The 13516-nt window shown below is 41.2% G+C and overlaps 1 protein-coding gene across 4 annotated transcripts in view; it reads right to left on the bottom strand.

Moving 5' to 3' along the window:
- Nucleotides 1–213: 213 nt before the first annotated feature.
- LOC103153468 (neural cell adhesion molecule L1.1-like) overlaps nucleotides 214–13516 on the bottom strand; it is a 47619-nt gene continuing 34316 nt past the window's right edge. For 3 of the 4 annotated variants that reach the window (XM_016661960.1, XM_016661962.1, XM_016661959.1), the window contains 17 exons: nucleotides 12796–12956; nucleotides 12485–12638; nucleotides 10993–11129; nucleotides 10611–10712; nucleotides 9976–10182; nucleotides 9385–9455; nucleotides 9082–9307; nucleotides 8141–8247; nucleotides 7066–7330; nucleotides 5701–5823; nucleotides 5452–5622; nucleotides 4724–4837; nucleotides 4040–4189; nucleotides 3822–3953; nucleotides 3660–3729; nucleotides 3137–3148; nucleotides 214–675 (listed from right to left, as the gene is read on the bottom strand). In XM_016661960.1, coding sequence (XP_016517446.1) covers nucleotides 420–675; nucleotides 3137–3148; nucleotides 3660–3729; nucleotides 3822–3953; nucleotides 4040–4189; nucleotides 4724–4837; nucleotides 5452–5622; nucleotides 5701–5823; nucleotides 7066–7330; nucleotides 8141–8247; nucleotides 9082–9307; nucleotides 9385–9455; nucleotides 9976–10182; nucleotides 10611–10712; nucleotides 10993–11129; nucleotides 12485–12638; nucleotides 12796–12956 — 2458 coding nt within the window. In that variant the 3' untranslated portion in view covers nucleotides 214–419. The remainder of the gene's footprint in view (nucleotides 676–3136; nucleotides 3149–3659; nucleotides 3730–3821; nucleotides 3954–4039; nucleotides 4190–4723; nucleotides 4838–5451; nucleotides 5623–5700; nucleotides 5824–7065; nucleotides 7331–8140; nucleotides 8248–9081; nucleotides 9308–9384; nucleotides 9456–9975; nucleotides 10183–10610; nucleotides 10713–10992; nucleotides 11130–12484; nucleotides 12639–12795; nucleotides 12957–13516) is intronic. The other variant, XM_016661961.1, reaches the window with a different exon arrangement.

Genomic DNA, 13516 nt, shown 5'->3' on the forward strand with positions numbered 1-13516 from the left:
TTCAGTTTTCTTGGAACTAGAACTTTTTCATCATTATTAATGAATTTCTTACTGAAAATAAGTTTCTAATCTTGCTGATAAGATGCATTTAAATTAGTTTTGTCTTAATTTTGTGTAATAATCAATCTGCACTCCAAACTGGACGATAAACTCTTGGTATTATTTTGTGTTTTTGCAGAGATGAACAGTAAAGAGTAACTCTCTGCAGAATCAGACAGTGGAATGAATTTAATGAAGATATATTTGTTTCTCTAAAGGAGCCAAATTTGTTCATTTTTCTTAAGTTAGCAGTTTTGCATCAAAAGCTGTAAACATGGAGAGTAAAACTTCCTGTGGACGTCGGAACCAGGAAGTGGAATCGGGTCCGTCTCTGCCGTTCTGCTGCAGACATGCATGTGTAGGCGGTTCTGGTTCTGGATCTAGCTGGGCCGGTTCAGGATGCCGGACATGGAGGGAGCGAAGGGCGGTGGCGGCGCGGGGTTGAGCGGGGAGGCCGGGCCGGAGCTGCCATGCGGCGCGGCGGCGGAGCGGCCGCTGTACTGGCCGATGAAGGAGCCGTCCTCGTTGAACTGGATGTCCACGCTGTCCCCGTACTCGGCCAGCGAGTCTTCGCTACCCAGCTTGCTGTCGTCGCACAGGGACTGCTGGCTGTCCGAGCGCTTCTCGTCTCCGTCGCTGTGGGGAAGCAGAGCGGGAACAGCAGTTGGTGACGGTGGCGTTACGACCAGATTTCCCTGTCAACTTTTTCACATTTTGTCGCGACCACAAACTTTTAGTTTTACTTTATTTGCAGTTCTGTGGGACAGAAAGTATGGGAAACTGCTACAGCAAATGAAATTAATGAATTATTTACATATGTCTTGTGTTTTTACAAATGTAAATCTGAAAAGTGTGGTGTGCACATGTATTTAGCCATTCTTAGATCAATACTTTTTAGGAGCATCTTTTATTGAGGTTAGAGCTGCAGTTCTCTATCAAATTTGTGAGTCGTGTTTAGTCGCTTTAATCAACTCCAGTCCAGGTTAGAAAGTCCAGTTTGTTTGGGGCGGTGTGAACACGCAAGCTAACGCTGATCCGTCTACAAACCTTTGTCTGGGTTTGGTTGAAGTGAACTCTGGTTCAGTTTGAATGCATGTGAACGCCAAACGGACCAGAGACCGCTCCAATAGCAGGAAGTGGACTACAGCGCAGGGCATTCTAGGTAAATACAACCAAAGCTAATGTGCCAGCACTAGCAGCAGAAATGGCTTGTGGTCTTTAGCCAAAGACCACCAAACCTTATGACCTCTAAACCTTCTGGCTTTAGAGGTCATAAGGTAGCTGACCTCTAGAGCAGTTCACTGGATTTTATTGAGGCGTTTTGGAGTGAAGGGGGTTTGTATCCAAATGCGTGTCACACATTTCAGATTTTCATTTGTAAAATGCTTTGACTCCACTTTATGTTGGTCTATTGTATAAAATCTAAAGAAAATACAAGAAGTTTGTGGCTTTGATGCATCAAAATGTTAGAAAGGTCAGGAGGTGTGAATATTTTTTAAACGGATCGTAATAATCTGCTATAATCTTAGGAACACAAAGGGATGTAGAACAAAAAGTGACGGATTTAAACAAAAAGCCAAAAAAAGCTTTAATAAAAACAGAAATAAGACGCTGGCTTTAAAGGCTGCAGCGGCTCAGAAAGTCGTTTCCAGTCTGAGACAAATGATCCTGCAGCGACACAAATGTTAGGTTTTTCAAACTTTATGGGTTCTGTAGCACCAGAGGAACCCACTGGGTCAGAACCACTGGTTTAGTTAGAAAAATCCAATTTCTCTGATTATGAACCCACAGGAGGGAGAGAAGCTGATTGTGAAGCTACACAAACATTTACAGCAATAATGTTTTATGACAATTAGCCAGTCAGAAAAAAGGTTCATTTTGAGTCATATTTTCACCATGTCATTCATTCATTCATTCATATTATAAGTGTCACATTTCCAAATTATTTTTAGTTCCAGGCCATTTATTTAGCTAAAAAACTAAATACTTAACTAATTCAGAGATAAATATTGAGTTGGTAAACTGAATATTACCAACTTAAATAGAAAGTTTTGAAACACTTAATTTGAAACTAAATATTTAGTTTACTAATTAGATTGAAGCTAATTGTTCAGGTTGATATTTTGAGCTAAATATTTAGTTTCAACCCAAATATTTAGCTTGCTAATAAAGCTCAATATTCATTAGCAATATTTAGCTAATGAGTAGCTAAATATTCATTAGCTAAATATTTTGCTAATTAGCTTTTTAAAGCTAATATTTACATAATAATTAGCTAAATAATTGGCTTGCTAACTAGTTTAGATCTACATGTTTAGTTTAAAACAGTGATATTTATAATGAATAATGTGGAGAAAATATGACTTAAAAATGTAATCCTTAGTTTTTTCTCTTAGGCTAAATAACCTGGATTACAGCTCTAAGTGTTTGTGTAACTTTACACTTCCCAGCATGATGCGCATCAAGTCACAATGTAATGGCAACAAAGTGGACCAGAGGTTTGGTCTCCACCGGGAACCTTTAGGTCCGATCTCAGGAGAATGGGTCCAGACTGAAACAGGATCTACACTGTAAAACTGTATCGTCTCTGAGACATTTTTAAATTTCTCCTCGTTTCCTCACAGAAACATGAAAAACTAGAAAAACAAAGATTTGTGTGGCTGCTGAAACCTTTGCACCTTCAGAGTGAAAACAGGTTTAATTTGCTTCAGCAGTGAAAAAATTCTCAGCCTTTCAAAGTGAAACCAAACAGTTGCAACAGAAATAAAAACGGCTTCAGGAAGGACTTTGATGCCGAGCGGGAAGCATCCAGGTGAGGTTGCAGGACAGGTGAGAGCATGACTCAGCGCCATTTTATCTGATTTTTTACTGGTTTTACTGCTGGTGTAAACTGGTTTGGGAGAGAAAACCATCCGAATCCCAGAAAGCAGTGAAAGATGTTGAAAATGAGGCGGACATGATAAGCAAGCATCAACGTTTCGTAAACCATCTGAAATAATTTGTTTAGATATTTATCAGATTTAAGAACAGAAAGGTTTTATTTTTATGCCAGTGAGAACGAAGAAGCACATGACAACAGGAAGGCCGACTCCCTCACCTCTCCAGAGATCTGCAGGAAAAGCAGGAGAGGAGGAAAGAAAGACATGAGAGCGAAAACAAAACGCAACATTCAGTGGTTCCTCTTTGTTCCCAGAGCCGGCCCAAGGCAATGCAAGTCAAACAGCTGCTTAGCGCTAACAAGAGCACCAAGCTAGCAGGACAAATACATTTAAAATAACACTCAACAAAATAAACTAAATGCTATTACATGTAGAAAATGATTTCTGTATCATTTCTCAAGCTGTTACACAAATAATCGATTCTTCCTGTTGTTGACTGATGGTGAAATATAAGACATCAAACTTGTTGACTTATTTACTTTAAATTTAGAGTTTATCAACTGATTTCACTTTCAAATATTTATAATAACTTGGCACAATTAATTACCAGAAAGGTTTGTGTCTTTGAACGCCGGGAGGTTCAAAGACTTCTGCATCTCTGAAGTCTATTTGATTCCTGATCTGATACTGTGACTATTGGTTCTGATTGGTTCCGATCGGTTCCGATTGGCGGTGACTCACCTGTACTCGCCGAAGGTTTCATCCTTGTTCTGAAGATCGAAGTCAATCTCTTTTTTCTCTTTGTCCTTCACTGTGAGGAGAAACACATTTTTCCACATGAGCATGTTGTATTTACGTCGTATTTACGTCCTATTTTCCGTCAGATCATCGGTTTGGCCGTACCTGCGTATTTCCCCCCCCTGCTGCGCTTAATGAGGCAGAGGATGAGGAGGATGAGGATGAGGAGGACGATGGCGCTGATGAGTCCAATCAACCAGCCCTGGGTGGCAAACCGGCCCGGCATTTCCGACGGCACTGAGGCAGAAACGTTTCACCTTTAGAACGTCTTCACGAATGTAAACAACATTCAATCCAGGCAGTTTGTGTTTGTGCGGACGCACCTGGCCCGACGGTCCGCAGCATTTCCTGCCAGTGCGTGTTGTTGTCGTGCAGGATCCTCAGGCTGTACTCGGTTCCTGGCTGGAGGCCCGTCAGCGAATAGAAACCCTGCGTGGAGTTGATCAGCTCTGACTTCTCCCACTGACCGCCGGCTGCACACAAAGAGAAACAACACAAGTTAGCCGCTGAGTTTCCATTACAAATATCGATATTCTGCTTTTACACACACACACACACACACACACACACACACACACACACATACATATATATATATATATAAATATAAAACAGAATTTTGCAATTGTGATGTTTCGATTAAATAAGAAACATAATTAAAATCCCACGTGAATCAGTTTGTTTACGCGGTGAGCCATTAAAAAACTACTTCCTGTTTGTCGTCTTCTTTGTCATTCCCTCCAGTAGTAACATCCGGTGGTTTCCAACAGTTTCCATCACAGTATCGGAAAATAAACCCATTTTTATATGACTGAACAAAACCAACTCAACCTAGCACAAAAAACTTTTAATCAAAATGTTTTACTTTTTTTCCCAAAATTGGCGTCTTTCCATTAAAAAAAATATTTTTGTGATTCCAATTTGCGCAGTGTCCCATGCTTCCCGTCTTGTTTCCAAGTTTTAAAAACGTAAACACTTGGTGGATTTGGACGTGTCCTGCTGCTCACCGCTCTTCCGGAGGTAGTGGATGTGGAAGCCGTGGTTCCGGTGGCGGTCCTCAGGCACCCAGCTCAGGTTGAAGGACGTGACACTGGAAACCACGGTGATGTTTGTGGGAGGAGCTACAGGAAGCAGAGTGACGTTTACAATAGAACAATTTAATGTCATGAAGCTGGAGTTTACAGAGTTTGGGTTTGAAAAGTTACACAGCCAAAAATGAACATTCATTTTGATTATTTATCCTGTCAAGAGAAAAGAACGGGGGTTCGTTTTCATTCATATTTTCATCTTGTTACTCATTCATTCATAACATTTTCAAACTAAATATTAAATTAGCAAACTAAATATTAAGCTTCAAACTAAATATTTAGAGAGAAAATATTTAGAGTGCAAACTCAATATTGAGCTGGTGAGCTAAATGCGTAGATTGAAACTAATTATTCAGTTTGTAAGATAAATATTTAGCTGTCTAAGTAAACATTTAGCTCAAAGCTAATTAAATATTTAGTTTTTAAATCAAATATTTTGGCTGCGTAACTAAGTATTTATCTTGCTATCTAAAGTATTTAGCATCAAACTTAATGTTTAACTTGCTAAATCAATGTTTAGTTTGGGGCTTTAATTTGAAGTTGTGACATAAATACTTGTTGATTGTGTAACGGTAAAAATGGCGCCCCCTTCAGAGCATCACTGTGTATTGACATGTGGTTCGTAGGTTTGATGGTGGCGCGATTACCTCCTTCCATCAGTGTGGCGCCCCTCCGTGTGATGGGCGGGCCACATCCTGCTGCGGTGCATGCGATAACCTTAAACAGGTAAAAGCTGCTTGGGTCCAGATTCATCAGTTCAAACTGGTTTACGTTGAAGAAAACATTGAATATCGGGATCTCCATCTGGCTGCCTCCCTCTGACAGGAAACAAACCAGGCCCAACGTCAGATTAATTCATCCTGAATAAAGTCTCTTTTTCCAAACTCAGCTGTTACCTTGCTGATATTGGACCTTGTAGCTCTGAAGTTCTCCGTTAACTTCATGCGGAGGAGACCAGTGAAGAATCAGTGAGGTTTCCGTTGGGCTTTCAAACGTCAGAGAAGCAGGAGGACCAGGAGCTGTGAAGACAAACGCACCGAGAAGGAGAGCAGAACAATCACTGGTCAACCTGGAAAACCCAAACTTCTCTGTGTTGATACGATAACTTAAAGATGATCTACTATAATTCCTTATTCATTACATTTTCACTTTCTAATCTTCTTATTTTAATCCGTTTTAAATCTAAATAAGCTGCTGCTGGCCATGCCCCCAACCCAACGTTTGCACTTTTGTGAAAATGGCTGAAAATAGATGCAAAATCATACAATCATACATCTTGAAAAAGCAGAAGTGGAGCCTCCTGTTCAACCAACAAGAATGCACCAAGTGGTTTCTGGATGGAAAGTCAACTACACTGCAAAAACACAAAATCTTACCAAGTATTTTTGTTCTAATTTCTAGTGCACACTAAGATAATCTGCCAGTGGAACTAGAACTGGACCTCCACCGGGGTTGCTAGGTAACAGGTTGAGCTCAGCTGGAGTTGCTAGGAAACGGCGCAGTGTGACTTGATCGGGAGGTTTTTGAAACGACTGGTTTTTCAGACACCAACAAACATGAACTTATTCCCAGAAAACATCTGCGTGGTTCTTACAAGCATTTGAGTTGATGTTAGAAGCAGTAAAAACCCGGATGGAAGAACAAAAAACTGGATTCTAGTTCCACTGGCAGATTATTCCACTTATAACTAAACCAGTTTCATGAATATAAATGACTCAAAACAAGCTACTACTTCTTGCTGAAAAGTCCCCTGTAAGTTAGTTTTGACTTATTTTAAGGGTACCAAGATATTTACACTAGAAACTAGAACAAAAATACTTGGCAAGATTTTGTGTTTTTGCAGTCCTTTCCAGCAGCCATTGTACAGCGCATACAGCGGTAAAACCAACCGACTGAACTGGAGCTCTGCTTTGGTTGCTAGGTAATAAGTGGAGTTCCACTGGGGTTGCTAGGTAACGGTTTGGGCTTTTCTGCGGTTGCCAGGTAACAGTGCCTGCTGACTTGTGACATTACAGTCTGAAGCTTTTTGAAACCAGAAAACATGAACTTGCTGCCAAAGAATGGCAGCGTAGTTTTTCTAAGTGCTGTTTAAACTTTGAGTTAAGGCTGTTTGTAGAAACAACAGAAACCCAAATGGAAGAATAAAAATGTGCAAAAGGAGAATTTTGCATTCTGGTTCCCCTTTAAAACTCAAACTGTGTGTTTTTGCACAGCAGCAGCCTATCAGACCAAATGGATTTATCATCTAAACGTCGCCTCACCTCCCTCTGGCGTGTTGAAGCGCACCGGTGAGGAGCGAGGGCTCTCCCCTTTGCTGTTGAAGGCGGTGAGCTCCAGTTCGTACTGGGAGAACAGACGCAGACCAGTAACATCAGTGGTCGTCTTGGAACCATGGACCACCTCCACCCAGTTGTTCCTGTTTGCCAGTTTGTGTTGCTCCAGTTGGTGTCTCTCCGCTGTGTGGTGGTGTTTGCCCAGAGACCTCCTGTCCCGTCCGCTGGAGGAACCCAGCCTCCTGATGTACAGCTGAAGAAGAAGAAAGATGATGACAGCCTTACTGGAGTCCCATACTGGGTTTATTGGTTCAAATGTCCTGGGGAACCAGTTAGGAAGCGGCCACCAGTTACCTCCCACCCTGCAGAAACACAGAAACTCACCAAATGTTTTCCTCTCGTTTCCACTGCAGAGAAACAAATCAACTTTATTGATTTTGACAGCTTTTGGTTTTGGAAGATTTAATTTCTGGAAACCAGGATTTTTTCCACCAACACGCTCGTTGGGTTTCCATAGAGCAGAGTGACGTCAGCACGGCGAGGGCGGCCATTTTGTTTGACAAACACGTTTCATGGCTTCTATTTAACTTTGAAGTCTGTGACAAAGTACTAGAGCCAGGCTAAGACTTCATTTTTAATTACAAAAATGCTTTCTTGTAACATTACAAGAAAAAAAAAAACATGATATTCCCAGAATAAATTCATAATTTTATGAGAACTGTAACAAAAGTTTGTAATATTATGTACGAATTAAAAAAAAAATCAAATGAGTTTGTTGAGCATCTTATGAAATTATACTTTGGTATAAGTGGTACAGATAATACTTAATTGTGATATTTAATCTTAATCCATCAAGCATCAAATTATCAGTAGCAGGATTTATAATACAAAGGCATTATTGACTTTAAATAAGCAAGTTAGTCATAAATTAGTCTGAAATATTAGCATTTTTAAGAAATCTTTGGTAGGTCTCTGTGTTTTTGCATGGAAGCAGGTCTCCGTCTGGTGGCAAATGTTTTCCAGGATGTTCCAGGACGTTCCAGGACGCTGTAAGGAGGCGTACCCTGTAGCCCAGCAGGTGGCCACGGACGTTCTGCGCTTCGTTCCACGTCACTCTGACGGTGCTGTTCATCACGCTGAAGGCAACGCCGGTGGGCGGCTCCTCTGGCTCTGCAAGGGGAAAAACAGCCACAGGCAGGAAGATGGAGAAGGAGGCTTTTATTTTGACAGTCTGATGTGAGGGAAAGGTTCGATGTGAAGAGGAGGACATTGATTTCCTGAGAGGGAGCCAAAGAAAACATGTTATAATAAATAAATGATTTAGTCTTGCACTAATTGATCCTGGTTCTTTCATCTCTTAAATTCATGTAAAAATAATGAGAGATGCTTTCTTTGACGCTTTTAACAGTTTAATATCAGCATAAACAGCTGGCACTGAGTTTGAAGAGTAACAGTGATGTACAAAAGTGTTTATACTGCTTTAAATTGGACTTTTTTCTGTTTAAAACCACAAATTTTACTGTATTTCTTCAGGAATTTAATGACATACAGTATCCACAGATCTTATTCTAAACTGTATTTTCTCCATAATTCTACATAAATACCCTATTATGACAATGTGGAAACTTTTTTGTTTTATAAATTAAAGATCACATTTACAAAAGTTTTCAACAGCCTTTGCTTCATACTTTCAGTTTGTGGTTGTAATGAAAAAAGGCCGTAAATAACCACGGCTGTTTTTCCCACCTGCTATGCCTCCCTGCCACCACTAGGGGGCAGAAGCAAACTGATAGCCTACAGCTGGTACCTGTTTGTTATTAACTGATACTGTAAACTAAACTGAAACTGAGTTATAGTAAAAGTTAAAAAGACATCAGAATATTTATTTTTCTACAAAATTTGAAGAATAATCTCAAACTGAAGTCAAAAATGTGAATTTTAAACGTGCATCATAATTGTCAGTCTGGAGTTAGAAAGTGATAAATAAATAATCAGGAGACGTACTGTCCTCCCCAGAGTGTCCAGTCTTTGCCTCGGGAGCCGGGCCTGAATCGATGGCGTTGACAGCCTGGACTTTGATCTCAAACGGCGTGAAGGTTCCCGTGTCGTTCACTGTGAACGGCGGAGACTTGGCGTAGGCCCAGTTCCACTCTGCGTTTCTACTGTCGGCCTCCCGCCAGTACACCCGGTACTGGAAGTCCTGGCCATTGTGGAGACGTTTTTCCATCTCCTGCGGAGGGAAACCAACAGATTCGGTTAAAGTTTGGAAGCGTTTCCTGTTTCGAAGCGAAGCGCCGAGCCACTCACGTCCCAGGTGATGAGCAGAACCCCCGGCTCTGTAGAGTTGCTGCGAACATTCGTGGGGTTCGAACGCGGCGCTGCGGGAAAGCGGAGCGGAAAAAACAGGAGGATTTTCACTTCAACTCGTTTCCTGAAGAACCGACTGTAATACTGACCTAGAAATACTTCAACATATTTTTTACTCAAGTAAAAATAAAAGAAGCTCCAGAAAATGACTCTAGAAAGTATTTGGCAAAAAGTCTGTTCAACTAACTGATCAAACTATCAATAATTTTATATCTAAAAATTGCATCATCATATGGACCAAAATATAAAGTTAAGTGGAAATTTTGGTGTTTTAATGACCAAATTGTTATAATTCATATAAGTAACAAAAATAACAAATCAATTTATTTCAATAAAAAACTTATGAAATTTTAACAAAAACTGCAATGTTTGGTTAAAACATGTTTGATTTTCCATCCAGTGGGAAGAAAATCCAGACATTTTACTCCAGGAAGAGTAAAGATGCTTCATAGTAAAGTTACTAAAGTAGAAGTGAACAGTGCAGCGTAGCAGAAACACTCCTAAAAGTACACAGCTCAGTTCAGGTTTCACCTGCAGCCGGAGTGCTGTGCAGCTTGGTGGGCTCGCTGGCTTTGCTCTGGCCCAGTTCGTTGACGGCGGCGACCCTGAAGCGGTACCAGCAGAAAGGCTGCAGGCTGAGCTGGAAGAGCCTGAAGTCTCCAGGAACCGTCGTCCATTCCGTCCACGCCGCGGCGCCGCTGTCCATCTGCGGCTTCTCCTCGGCTTCAACGATGAACTCTAGGGGCAGAAACTCGGGCCGTAAGCGACGACGCTTAACGCACAATTAATCTGAAAATACGAACCCGTTAATCTTACATAACAGATTAATCTAAATACCATTCTGACAAACAATGGTGAAAGATGGAAGTTTTCCTCGACATTTTAAACATTCTTGTGTTGCGTCACTAGCCAGTGTGTGAACATCTACATGCACAAGATCAAAATTTCACTCAAATTACGCCGGTGTTGCACCACATTCTGTGACCACAGGAGGCGCTGTTGCATTTGAACACAATGCCACGCCAAAAACATAGGGAGGAAAATAAAGAAAAAACCGAACTGTGTTTGAGTTTCCGGTTTGATAATCCAGTGAAGTGAAGCTCAGGTGACTTTTTTCAGAAATCCAAACCCAAACAGATGCGACTGGGTTTTTCCTGCCTCTCTACCTGTTATGGGGCTGTTGTGTGAAGATCCTGGGATCCAGCTGAGGGTGGCGCTGTAGTCCTCAATGGAGGACAGCGATACAGAGGTGGGGGGGTCCGGTGGAGCTGCGGGCCCAAAAGTGGCTCCAGTTAGAAGTTCACATGCATCTCATCTTCACCATGAATCTAATCTTAGCTCAGAGCTTTCAGCGATTTATTTTACTCACATTTTTTAATGCAGAGAAATTTTAAAAGCAAACTTTGGGTGAGTTCACTGCTGAGTTGCTAAAGAGACAACTAGGAAGTTGTACCTTGACCACATACTGGAATACTCAACCAATGTTTTACTTTTCATCAGAAATGATCGACGTCGTTTTAATAAACCGAAATAAACCGACTTCCATACCTAACACCGTGATGGAGCCGGTGGCCGTCACCTGGCCCACCGGGTCCGTTCGGACCTCACAGGAAAACCTTCCTGTGTCGTTTTGTTGGACCTTTTTCACTTGTAACGTGTGATTCCTGTGGAGATTGAACCTGGACCTAGAGAAAAAATAAGCAGAAAAGTGATGCAAATATCAAGCAAATGGACAATAAATCAATAACAATATAAATTGCTACAAACATGATCAATATCAATAGATACATCTGACAGACTATTAAATATACAGACATGTTGCAACGTGATGTCACACACAAAAGATCCCGCCCCGAGCTTCCTGAGGACAAACAGCTGCTGGCTAACAGTGACTAGCATCGGTTTTAGCTGTAAATGATCAACTTAAAGAGATAAACATTAAATGTATCTGTGATATATGAAAGAAAAAGCAGCGCTTTGCTGCTAATCGTCAACACTACAACTGGATAACAAGTTCAGGAAAAAAAAAACAGCGAGGGAGAGGGAAGTAGTTCAGTTATGCTAGCTTGACTATGGCAAGCGTAACATGTAGATGGGATGTGGAATCCATCACAAAAGGCAACATAACAACTAAATTAACTAGTCAACCACTGCTGTGTTAGCTTAGCTAATAGCAGTGGTAGCTAATCTACTCTTAATAATCACAAACATTAATAACATCAAGCATTAAAAACATACAGCTGTAACCGACTGAGTGTTCTGCTCTTTGTGTGGGAAATGTTTGAGTGTTTTTTGGTGTTGAATCCTGATACACTAGTGGACCCGTTGCTATGGCAACAAGACTGAGTAGCGTAGCCGAGACAGAGTGAGAAAAATAAGAATATGAGTGGTTCTGAGTTATTCTTTCATGGTTTCTCTGTGTTGTTTTCCCTTTGCTGTGGAGCACTACACTAAATTAATAACACCTGAAGAACAGTCTTCAGTTTGCCTTCCCCGTTGTGTGCATGCGCAAATTTCTGGATGTAAAAATAACATCTAATGTGTCTGAAGAATATTCACTGAAGCCCGATGAAGAACTGTGCAGCGTTTTGGGAAATGTAGGCAGAGGAAAGACTTCAGCCACTCAACCCCTCACAGCCAGCTAAACGAGTCGAGTGGCTTCAACCAACCTGTTTACTCTTTGGTTGCCTAGCAACAACCTGTGTAGTAACTTCCTCAACAGCAGCTTAAGGTTTTATAACTGCTTAAAACTAAAGAACGGCTTGGAGAGAAAACAGGATAAAACAGGATGGATCAGTGTGCCAGGTTTTCAGTCGGTATCAATAATTATTAATACTGACTGATACGAAACGCTTATATTGTGATACGTTTTTCATTCATATTGCTCAGCCTTACAAACAACCAGAGCCTGATAAACATGGCTGGATGAAAACTGTGAAATGGTGTTAAAACAAGCCAGATTCTGGACGGCCTTTCCCTCAGCAGAACCAGTTTGTTGCCTGTGTTTTCATGCATGTCGTTCGGGTTTGTGGGCGTTTACTTGTTAGGCATTGGGAAGTTCAGGTCCTGTTCGCCTTTTTTCCACTGGACCTTGGCACGCAGCCGAGAATCTTTGTAGAAGCTACAGTCCAGGTAAGCAGTTTGTCCGAGGTGGACGTTAACGTCCTGCGGACCTTTATGAATCACAGTTCGATCTGGAAGAGAGAGGAACCAGAGGACGAAACATTTTATTTGGGAAATTTATCACCTTTAATCACAAGAGAGATCGTTTTATATTCATAAGAGCATAAAAATAAATAAATATGACATAAACAGCAATAAAAAGGAGAAGAAAGCTAAAAGCTCCCTCACTGTAGACTTCCAGGTTAGCGGTGATGGAGATGTTGGCATTGTCAACAGAGCAGATGTAGGCGCCGCGGTCCTCATGGGTGACGTTGACCAGTTGAACCGTCCCATTGGTGAATAAGGAAACGCGATTATCCAACAGCAGAGAAACGGCATCTTCACGCAGCCTAAACACAGAGAATCAGGCTGTTCGTTATGATAAAAGACGCTGCTGTAGCGCTAGCTTGACTAAAGTTATAACTAACTATAGCGCTGTAGCGTTAGCCTGACTAAAGTTATAACTAACTGTAGCGCTGTAGCGTTAGCCTGACTAAAGTTATAACTAACTATAGCGCTGTAGCGTTAGCCTGACTAAAGTTATAACTAACTATAGCGCTGTAGCGTTAGCCTGACTAAAGGTATAACTAACTGTAGCGCTTCAGCGTTAGCTTGACTAAAGTTATAACTAACTATAGCGCTGTAGCGTTAGCCTGACTGAAGTTATAACTAACTGTAGCGCTAGCCTGACTAAAGTTATAACTAACTGTAGCGTTGTAGCGTTAGCCTGACTAAAGTTATAACTAACTGTAGCGCTGTAGCGTTAGCCTGACTAAAGTTATAACTAACTGTAGCGCTGTAGCGTTAGCCTGACTAAAGTTATAACTAACTGTAGCGCTGTAGCGTTAGCCTGACTAAAGTTATAACTAACTGTAGCGCTGTAGCGTTAGCCTGACTAAAGTTATAACTA

The sequence above is a fragment of the Poecilia formosa genome, unplaced genomic scaffold, assembly GCF_000485575.1.
Source record: "Poecilia formosa unplaced genomic scaffold, Poecilia_formosa-5.1.2 Scaffold351, whole genome shotgun sequence".
Classification (NCBI taxonomy): Eukaryota; Metazoa; Chordata; class Actinopteri; order Cyprinodontiformes; family Poeciliidae; genus Poecilia; species Poecilia formosa.